The sequence below is a fragment of the Nicotiana attenuata genome, unplaced genomic scaffold, assembly GCF_001879085.1.
Source record: "Nicotiana attenuata strain UT unplaced genomic scaffold, NIATTr2, whole genome shotgun sequence".
NCBI classification, from domain to species: Eukaryota; Viridiplantae; Streptophyta; class Magnoliopsida; order Solanales; family Solanaceae; genus Nicotiana; species Nicotiana attenuata.
In genome coordinates, this window is record NW_017670563.1 from 174,036 (window position 1) to 185,599 (window position 11,564).

General features: G+C 39.9%; 1 protein-coding gene across 1 annotated transcript; it reads right to left on the reverse strand.

Moving 5' to 3' along the window:
* Positions 1-4,294: 4,294 nt before the first annotated feature.
* On the reverse strand, positions 4,295-6,177 carry LOC109241000. The gene is made up of 2 exons (XM_019407707.1): positions 5,306-6,177; positions 4,295-4,844 (listed from the first exon to the last, which is right to left on the reverse strand). The coding sequence occupies exons 1-2, from the start codon at positions 6,175-6,177 to the stop codon at positions 4,295-4,297; spliced, it is 1,422 nt and encodes a 473-aa protein (XP_019263252.1).
* Between the last annotated feature and the right edge of the window lie 5,387 nt (positions 6,178-11,564).

Sequence of the window (11,564 nt, forward strand, 5' to 3'; positions counted from 1 at the left end):
AATCCCCAACTCACACATATGTATAGGGGATGCAATCAAAACACTCTTGCACTCGGAACGAAAGCTACCGGCTGCAAGTATCAGTCCATATGCTTGCCCTTATTTTAACTTGCTGCTGTCTCAAGAATGATTGGTTATAGATCACCAAGGACTTTTCACGGGTTATAATGTAGGCTTCGAGACGGGTTGGATGAATATTTGGGAATGTAGTGGCTATATCCTCCTTGAACTCTACATACATTTTGCTTCTTTACTACATAGCACTTATTGGCCTCGAGTTACCGACATAGAACCACCTCAAAGTATTTCTTCAGTTTCCACAAGACTCCACTCTTTTTCTCTTCTCCTCTTTTTTTTCACAATTGCTTTTCTTTTTGGAGCTTGAGTTTCTATATATACAACTTTGAGGTTGTTGTTTTTTTTAACACACAATAGTAAACCTTACCAATTTCCACTTTGTACCGGCACCCCCAACTTAGACTTTTAGACACATTCTTACTCGTTCAAGCAGGGATGGGTTCAAAAGAAGGAATTATTTTACAAAAGGGGTAAAGGTTTGTAATGTGGCAGCCAATAAAAGGTTAAAGGCTCAGCGGGGGTAACTAGGGTAATTGATGTACTAGGGAGGTCACAAAGAGAGCCCAAGATCATTTCAGCACCCAATCATTAACCTGAGAGTTGCACTAAGAAACCAACCGAGCAAGTTCTAGACATCACAAGTTAAGCATATGCATTATTTATACAAATCCTCACTCACTCACAACGCATGACCTGTTCAACTCAACATAGTTTAGCCCTCAAGTGAATGCAAGGCAACTCAAAACTTTCATCTCAAGATATGTAAGATTCTGAGTAAGCATAAAGTCAAAGAGCGAGCCTCAAGTTCATAAGAATGACTAACCATTACCATTTTTTTAGATATATGCAAAAGAAGGAAGGGTACCATTTATTTACAAAAATTCATTACATGCTTGAAGCTAGAACAATCAATACTGAACAAGTCAAAACATTTTATGCTACTGCCGTGGTTCTACTATTACACCCTTGGAAAAAACCCGACGAAGAAAAACCAAGGGGAAATCATTGCTAACTATCAATCTATACTACTAGAGTAAAGAGTTTATGTACAATTGTCACACAAAATATGACTACCCCACCCCCAACCAAAAATCATGCATTGTCCCCAATGTATAGAGAATGTAAAAGCGAAGCTTAGGAACTTCCTGGGGCGCACTAGGCGCTCGGAGGGGCTGAAACATCCGGGGCAGCTGTGGAGTCAACTGCTGGCACTGTGGCAGCAACAGGTAGAACCTCGGATAGTATGGTGGTCTCCAAGGCTGGAGTAGGAAGCTCCACCTGCTGTGAGGTTGGGTCTGGGACCTGGGAGCTGCTAGCCTCTCCTAGTGAAGGCTGAGTGGTCGATGGATGTGCCTTGGCGACCATGTCTGCAAGAGAATGTGCAATTGCTGTCTGCACGGCTGTTTCCTCTTCATCCTGTGCATCTGTAGAAGCAGCCACTTGCTTACCCTTGTTGTCCCGCTGACCCTCAGTCTCCTCTACCAATGCATCCTCATCGGTTTCCTCATTTTCAGTATCTCCCTCATCAGACTCCCCTTTTATCTCTCCCGATCCCTCCTCTGAAGGAATGTCAATGTGTACAGTTGAAGCTGGAGCCTTTGAGGTCTCAACACCTTGTGCCTCCGGAGCTGTCATAATGTTTGTGAAATCGAACTCCAAGCCCGGTATGGAGGTGTCAGTACCCTACTCGCCTCCTTTAGGGAGAAAGGGGGTCAAGTCAAACTCCAAGTTCTGCATCTTCTGCAACTCTGATTTTAGCTCATCAACATCTTTCCCGAGCCGAGTCATATCTCCAACTTCACCTCGCTCGACCTTCTTAAGACGCACTGCAAATTGCTTTAGGCGATCTTCATAAGATTGAAGTTGTTGAAGAACGCTCACTGAGGCTTGGACGGGGACCAATGCTTGCCGGATGAGATTTGAGATTTCTTTTATCAGCCGGACTACCTTAGCATTGGCGTGCTGAGCTAGTAAATCCAGCTTTGAGAGAGCTGGCAAGGGGACATGTGGTTGTGCAGTGGTTGGCTTAGGAGTGGCAACGACGCCAAAATTTAATAAGCTCAAGTTACACTTAAATAAATAGTGTAAGGCGGTCGGTGTCAAATATAATAACCCAATAAGGTTGGGGTCAAATCCCACAGGGAATATGTGTGAAAAGGTTACTTGAATAGTGTGAAAGTTGATTTAAGTCGTAATTCTACTCCTTTAGCTTAACAAGTGAATGACATAATTGTGATTTAACAAGATAACTATTTTGTTGTGAGAATGTAATTAATTTGATTAAGGAAACCAAGGCTGTGTCCCCAATCCCCATCAATGAAATGTAATGCTATTGGTGTTAATATGATATATTTCTAATGAAAGGTCCTTTGATATGCAAATGGTTTCTAAATGACTACCCAATATTTTCCAGTGGTTGGGTAGTATTTTCTCTTTATAATTTTCCCAAATATAAAAGATTTGCAATTAAGAATAATCAATTTATGCCAAGTAGAACCCACTTATTCCTAAGCGATTCTATTAAACAAGGTTTAAAGCCTTGAGTTCTTGATACTCACTTCTACCTAATCCTAACCCACTTTTCCAAGTAAAGATAGAGCAAAATGGAATAAGTTAATGTTTGCAACCACCAACAATAAATAAAGCATAAGAAATGAATAAATATCAACCAACCATTATATATATATATTCAATGTTAAACACCCATTAGCATTACACCCATTTAGGGTCCACAACCTTAGTATTTAAAACTAGCTACTCATACTAGAATACAAAAACAAAGCAATAAATAAAGTCATAAAGCTTACAAAAGTGCAAGATTCTCTCTTCAAAAGCTTCCAAAATAATGGTGTATTAAATTCCTTCAATGTAGTCCCTTTTTCAGACTCAATGACCCACAAAACCCTAGTAAATCTATATCGCATTGAAAGAGACTTCTTTGGTGCCATTCCTGTTAATGAAACAGTGTGTGAGTGGATGAAATAGCATAGGAATCACATTGAGAGAAAATGGATGAAGCAAGTAGCTTTTGCAATGGGTTATGCGATCGCATAACACCTATACGAATCGCAAACCCATCTCAGATTTACAACACCCAGAAGAGAAAACAATTATGCCATCACAAAAAGGACCGCAGACTATGTTATGCGACCGCAAAGCGATCGCATTTCCGCTCATTAGATGGGCAATTTGTCTGACTCTGTCTGCGGCAACTATGCGGTCCGCAAAAATGCTCACCTCACTAAAAAATGCTCACCTCACTCAAACACAAAGTTCCTAACACTCAGTTTTGAGACGTTTCCCACAAATTACCCACCCATATCCCCACAGCATAGTTTTGAAAGGAAGGGGGAGGAAAGGAGTTCAAGCAATTCCTAATCATGCAACACAACCACGAGACAAACCTACTCCCTACTAATTTCCTCACCCTAATATCAACATTAATCAGAGGAAAATGGGGATTTAGGGGAAATGACCATGGGAACTCAGAAATGAGGAAGAAGCATGCAACACAACCATGAGAAAAAGGGAAGAGAATCACATACCAGATGTCTGAGCAAGATAATGTGAACGAGGTGAGTTATCTATGCAAGTCCGTTCCTCTTTGTGTGATAGTGTGTGTTTTTGGTCTTTTCTCATTTCTTGTCCTTACTTTTTTTTTTGGTTTTTATTTTGATCGTGTTATACAGTGCTTGTGTGGGAGTGAGGGTGCGAATAGTATGCGAAAGGTTTTAAGGGTTTTGTACCTGTGCGTTTTGCGGCGGCCAAGTGAATCGCATAACACATTATACGGTCGCATATGTGTTATGCGATGGGTTAATGCCTGGGTCGCTCAACCTTACTTTGCGACGTGTTTTGCGGTTGCATAGTTGTTATGCGGGCCGCAAAAGGCAAAATCTTACCGCATTTTTGAGGACCCAATTTGCTATTTTTTCTGACTGTGTATGCGATGACTATGCGGTTCGCAAAGTCATTATGCGACCGCATAGTTGCCGCAAACCATAGACCCTTCTTTCGTTCATTTACCTTAGTACCTACACCATGTTCATGATATTTTGGACTACCTGCATTCTAACACACACGTCAACCTTCTCAACAATAACAACTAAACCTACATAAATGAAAAAAAACTACAAAAGATTGTTACCACACATGGGTTGCCTCCCAAGAAGCGCTTGATTAACATCGCGGCACGACGATGTTGACCCCGTTTGGGCTACTCAGTGGTGGGGGCTGGTGTTGGACTATCCTTTAGAGCAAATTGTTCTATCAAATGCCTTTCTCCTGTGATACCGAGGTAATGCTTGACTCGTTGGCCATTCACTTTGAAAGTTCGAGTACCATCCTCCGACTCCAATTCAGTAGCACCATAGGGGGACACACTCATAACTTTGAACGGGCCAGACCATTTGGATTTGAGTTTGCCCAGAAATAGCTTAAGTCTTGAGTTGAAGAGTAAGACCAAGTCACCGGATTTGAATTCCCGCTTCAAGATCTTCTTGTCATGGACAAACTTCATTCTCTCCTTATACATGGTTGCACTCTCATAGGCATGGAGGTAGAATTCTTCCATCTCATTAAGTTGCATCATTCTCAGGTTAGCAGCTTCAACCCAGTCAAGATTCAACTTTTTCAATGCCCATATGGGTTTGTGTTCAAGCTCCACTGGCAAGTGACACGCCTTACCAAAAACCAACCGGTACGATGAGGTGCCAATGGGAGTCTTAAATGCCGTGTGATATGCCCACAACACATCATCTAGCTTCCTTGACCAGTCAGTCCTATTTGCATTGACAGTTTTTGCTAGGATGTTTTTGATCTCCCTATTGGAGACTTCAATCTGACCACTCGACTGAGGATGATAAGGTGTGGCCACCTTGTGCTTTACGCTATACTTTTCGAGCAGCCCGGTGAAAGCCTTGTTGCAAAAGTAAGAACCACCATCACAAAAGATGGCCCTGGGGGTACCAAACCGCGTGAATATGTTCTTCTTCAAGAATGCGGTCACACTCCTTGCTTCATTGTTGGGAAAGGCGATTGCCTCGACCTATTTGGAGACGTAGTCCACAACCACCAAGATATATGTCATGCCATAAGAGCTCACAAAGGGGCCCATGAAGTCTATCCCCCACACATCAAAGATCTCGACCTCCATTACAAAATTCATAGGCATCTCATGTATTTTAGATATTGACCCTTGTCTTTGACATTGATCGCATGCGTTTACCATTTGATTTGCATCTTGGTAGATCGGTGGCCAATAGTAGCCACATTCAAGCACTTTCGCGCCGTCTGGTTTCCTCCATGATGACCCCCAACCGGGGAGTCATGGCATGCCTTGAGAATTGGCATTACCTCATCTTCCGGAACACACCGCCGAATAATGTTCTCGGCACAAATACAGAACAAAAACGGTTCCTCCCAATAGTATTGCCTACACTCCCACAAGAACTTTTTTTTGATAAACTTCCAATCCTTCAGGAACGAGATCACTAACCAAAAACTTAGCGACGTCGGCTTACGAAGGAGCGAATGTGCTAGACAATGCCAATATGTGCTCATCTGGAAAGGCATCATTGATTTCAAGGTCTTCTTTGGTCTCCCTGCCTCTTCAAGCCTAGATAGGTGATCCGCAACTTGATTTTCTGTCCCTTTCCAGTCCTTTACTTCAAAGTCAAACTCTTGCAACAAATGGACCCACCGAATCAATCTTGGTTTGGCATCCTTCTTCACCATAAGATAGCGAAGAGCAACATGATCGGTGTAAACTATCACTTTGGACCCCAACAAATAAGCCCGAAAGTTTTCAAAAGCATAGACAATGGCAAGAAGTTCTTGCTCAGTCACAATGTAATTCATTTGAGCGCCATTAAGTGTATTGCTTGCATAGTAGACATGGTGAAGGATTTTGTTATGCCGTTGACCAAGCACCGCCCCAATAGTTATACCACTAGCGTCACACATGAGTTCAAATGGAAGGGACCAATCGTGTGTGACAATAATAGGTGTCGTGGTCAGCTTTTCTTTCAATTCCTCAAAAGCTTTGAGACACATCTCATCAAATATGAACTTTGCATCTTTTTCAAGGAGCTTGCACATGGGATTTGCAATTTTTGAGAAGTCCTTGATACAACGCCTATAGAAGCCGCGCGTGCCCCAAAAAGCTTCGGACACCTTTTACTGAAGTGGGTGGAGGGAGCTTGGAAATGATTTCGATCTTTGCCCGGTTAACCTCTATGCCTGTTTGGAAATCTTGTGGCCCAAAACAATGCCTTCGTCCACCATGAAGTGGCACTTCTCCCAGTTTAGCACAAGGTTTGTTTCTTCACATCTTTTGAGCACTTGTCTAAAGTTGTCAAGACAATGCTCAAAGGAATCACCCACTGTCGCGCCCCCATTTTTCCCTTCGCGGGGAAGTCCGGGTTTCGACATTCATGGGGGAACAACTCATTTTCTTTTGGGAATTGGGTGTTTGAAGAGTCGCCACCTAACGGATTAAGGTGCGTTAGGGCACCTAGAGCAATTAACTCATGTAACCAGTTTGCATTACCAGAGATTAGGGTAAGGGCTCGAAATAACCTTAAGGGGAAGGTGTTAGGCACCCCTCGAGGTCCACAACGGTGGGTCCCGGCCAAACTTACTTTGTGAATTAGTCAATTAGCAAATAAGCAGTCTAAGCATACATATGTAAAAGGAATGAAGACTTTTAACAGATAAGTAGTCTAAGCACACATATGTAAAAGGGATAAGGGAGGTCTTAAGTTGTTTATCCTATAGGATCATATCTATGCAATGCCCGGTAATCACTCCTCGGTGAGAGGGGTTACACGTTGCATTAGCGCACAGGTCATCATATCCTATTACTACCCATTATCCCACCCCTTCGCGGTTATATAAGCGAGTTTTGATTAAGGAACTCTAAGCGTGCTGTTACCCGCCCTTCCTTGTGGTCCCGGAGGAGTTTAGGACCTCTAGACTTAGGCAGTTCTAGACAATCCTAAGGTGTTTAAAGGGCAAAAGTCTAGGCGACAACAAATAACACATAGGATTGTCAATTAAGGAAACAGATAAAAGGCTCATATTTACCTCCACATATACATAGGCAAATAAGCAGCACGTCTCAAACAACTGATTTTAAAGAAATTCAGAAAGCCTAGGAACATGATATCTAGATGAACATTATAGAACAGAACATGCAGCGTTTGTTTTAAGGGAAGTGGCAGAATCCTAATCAGTTTGCCTACTGGTTTTATAGCTTGTTAAGCCTGGACAGTTTCACACATAAACAGAACCTGATTTCACATTTATCTAACGTCCTAAGGCTTGCCTAGGCGTGTATATGCAGTCATAATCTGGGAACAATTTGAAGTTCTTTTATCCTATAGGTATGCTGATCTAAGTGATGAAGGTTATAACAAGTGATTTTATGCATGTTTATACTAGGACATGATATCTAGGTGTTGGACTGTTTTTAACCTTTTATAGACAGTTACTTATTCAAAACGACGTAGACATAGTTTAGAGCCAATGCAAACAAAGTCCTAAATAAGGATTTCTAATGCACATAAAGATGATCATTTTTTATTAAGCAAGATTACAGCAACAATTTAATGACATGATTTCCAGGTGATAATAACTTATGCAAAGTCAGAGAAAGAAGTGATGAACTTATAACATATTTCTAATATGCAGAATATAAACGTGAGTGTTCTAAGGCAGGCAAATATTATAAACTTATGACATGTTTTGATGCAAGTAGCATAGCATATGGACCTAAAGCATGTTTTTCTATCGTGACATAAACTCGAAGCAGGATGGCTGTTGCAAATATACATATAGACTAAGGGCATGGTTATGTATCAACCTAAAGCATGGTATCTACCCAATTTCCCACAAACATCATATAGGAACCCTCCCATTTTTACTAGCTTCCCCCAATATCTGTTTACAAATAAAATTGTTACAGACCAGAATCAAATGAATTACATAAGTAAATAGAATTATGCTATAGGGAACCTAAATCAGGCACAAAGTAAACCTGGGAATGCCAGGCCTTCAACAGAATCTCATAAGCCAATAGATCTCATAGCCAATAATGTGTGCGTTGGTGTGTCAGAGTTCCCTAAGGACCTCAAGGATCCCGGGCGGTGCTCGCACCAAGACCATTCTCAAATAGGGATTGATTATGTGCAGTGTAGAAGGGCCAGCCGTGGTATGCCAGAGTTCAGAGAGATCTCAATGATCCCTAAGCAGTACAAATACCAGAGGGGCAGAACTTAATAATCTAAGAGTAGGGTGAGAGTGTTGGACATAGTGTTGAAAGACTTAGTAAAACAGTCAGAAGTAAAAGAGATCCAGAAACAATTTTTTTTTAAAAAAGATACTGGGAGTGACCAGTTTTTGAGAAGAATACTAGGAGTAAAAGCAGTAGTTTTGAAATCACCTTGAAGAAAGCATACTCAACAAACAACCCAATTGGTCATAGAGTACTCAGATTCACTCAACAAGAAGACTTACAAACAGGGGTGAAAGGGATTGTGAACATATAGGGCTGAAACCACATAAACAGAGAAGCATTTGATACAGCAAGTGTACAGAACCACTAGGAGTCTACCGAATCAGGTCAATCATGGTATTAGTCAGTTAAGACATAGATAAGGGATGTAGCAGGATCATATTGAAGACACAGAGGTGTTGAACAACATGGGACATACAATCAGGACTAATTGAATGCACTAGAAAACTAAGTAGTTACATAGTCATACCCATTAAAAGGGAGGGTGTGAACACCTAATTTTTGACCACACCCAAATTCTATTCTATTTTACTATAAATATTTCTTTAAGGTGTCTAATATTGATACTTTAAATTTTTATCTCATTTTTTTTCATTGTTTTTATTTGAGAAAGATTAAAAAGCTAAAAAAATTGCATATTCTTAGAGTTTATATTTTGTTCCTATATTTAAATATAAGAAAAAAATAATAATATTTTTGTTTAATTAAGAACTTAATAAGTAGACTAATAGCTTTTAATTTATTTTTAGCCCCATTTTTCTTTTGCTTAACTCCCCTATCCCATTACCCACGTACTATCCCACATCCCCACTCCTCACGTCTCTACCTCCCCACTTTCCTCCACTCACAATCCCACATCCCCACTTATAACTCTTTTGCACAAGACTAGATAACTACTTTATTGCTCTTTATAAATATAGGGGAAGGGAACTCATAGAAGGGGGACGATTCACAAAGAAAAGAACGAAAATCACTTTAGAGCTAAGGAGGACACACAAGATACAAGAGCAGATTTGTTAGCTTGCTGCCTCGTCGGAATTTCACCACTTCCGGCGAGCTCTCTTTCACCATAAACCCAGCAAAAGCAGTCCAAAAACGTGCTCCTCAGCCAGAGTCCCAACCTCGTTCCCCGTTTCGCGAGAGTTTCAAGAGGTCCTGCTCGAGATCTTTTCCGGCGAGTTCCAGCGTGCGTATTGGTGATTACAAAGAAGTGTTTGAAACTGGTATAGTGTTACGTTTCATGGTTATTATCACTGTATTTGATTGCATTATGAGAAGTTTTTCTTGTTTTACCTATTTGTTCTATGGTAGTCGAGAAATGGTTTCCACTGTCTTTAGTTTAATGTGCATAATGGCTAAAGGAAAATATAAAAGTTTTGGTTATGGAATTCTGTTTTGGCTACTTAGCAAGTGAACAAAATCTTATTTTTATTTGGCTATTATAATAAAAAGTTTATTTCTGTGCACATTATAATGTATAAAAAAAATATACATGCAATGGGGTTGAATGGCTTGGCTAGAGAAATAATATAATACTACTAAATATATACAAAACCGGGAATAACATTATTGGCCTTTTCAACACCGAAGAAGGGACTCAGAAGGAGGGTAAGACAATTTTCTAGTGATATTTTATTATCTTAGGGTTTAAATTGATATTGATGTGTATATTTTATACCAAACGGGAGACAATGAGTTACATGATTGATTTTCCTATAATTAATTTGATTTTTTATTTATCATGTCATTTGTTTCTATTAGTATTCAAGTATTATTGCCAATATTTACTCTCAAAATATCATAGAACTCCACCGCTACTATTCCTAATTTATAACATCAATATAAGTTTAGAGGTATGGGCCAGTAGAGGATCAGTTTGATTAGGTTAGAGGTAACAGCTTGTTCAGGCGAGCTCTTAATTAATCAAATTATCGTGATTATGTATACGTTCGCGTAAAATAATTATGATTTCCAACATTAAAACCGAGGTATGCGTTCGCGCAACTTCGGCCTAACTTTCTTAATATCAATAAAGCGTGATTAATTGTGAACACGTACGCGTGACATAATTTTTGGCGCGCCAAAGGAAATGAGTATACGTACGCGTAACTCAATTCTTTCATTACGAATAATTCAAGTGATTTAAAAGCGGTAAAAAGATAAATGCACATAGGTCCTAAAAATGAGTAGTTAAACAATTTAAGCCAAGTAATAATCACTAAGCGACCGTGCTAGAACTACGGAACCCGGGAATGCCTAACACCTTCTCCCGGGTTAACAGAATTCCTTACCTAGAATTTCTGGTTCGCAGACTCTTTAAAAAATAAAACTTCCTCGATTTGGGATTTAAAATAAACCGGTGACTTGGGACACCATAATTTATTCCAAGTGGTGACTCTGAAATAAATAAATAATCTCATTTCGATTAATGTCACTTAAATTAGAAAAATTCCCTATTCTCCTCGGGAAAAAGGAGGTGTGACAGAGGGGGTAAGGGTACCAAGTAAACATGCTAGGAAGGTATCAAAGAACTAAGTGAAATTAGACATGCTGATTACACATAAGGCATAACTTAGACATGCATAATAACAGCAAACAGAGAAACAAGTTGAGTAACTAATGCAGAAATAAACATGGGTGTATAGACATAGAACACATAAGGTTGAGTTTCAGAATTTGACTAGAGACATACCAGTTAAAGAAGAAAAATGCAGAATATGAAAGAAGCATGTGCAAATCCACTGTCTAGCCTTGGCTTTCAGCCGGCTAGGCCAACAATCAGCACAAGTAGCAAAGAAAGAGAGAGTGTTTGAATGTATGTGTGTGTATTCTGAACTACTGTTCGTGTGTTGAAGGAGCAGAATGAGAGCGTATATATAGCACTTTAGGGGTGAATCAAAATAAGGTAAAAGAATCACAGTTCAATCAATTAGGAGCAATTAATCAGTCATAGAATCAATTCCCATAGAGGAGTCCGGAATAGACCCCTTAATTGGGGGCAATCAATTAACGGTCAGAAGTGGGACTCAAATAAGGTAATAAATCAACACCATACCATATAAGGAGTCCATCAAATCCCCAAACTACTGATAACTAATTAAGGCAAGTGTAATTAGTCACAATAGGGAAACAAGTAAAAATTTCGCAAAATACTGATTTTAATCAGGAAAGAATTATTCGAATTTCCTAA

Bases quoted from the DNA above. Each gene is read 5' to 3' on its own strand.
- LOC109241000 (XM_019407707.1), bottom strand. From the start codon at position 6,177: ATGTGCAAGCTCCTTGAAAAAGATGCAAAGTTCATATTTGATGAGATG. The intron at 4,845-5,305 runs GTAAACGCATGC...TGACTGGTCAAG, and splicing joins ACCAAGATGCAAATCAAATG to GAAGCTAGATGATGTGTTGT.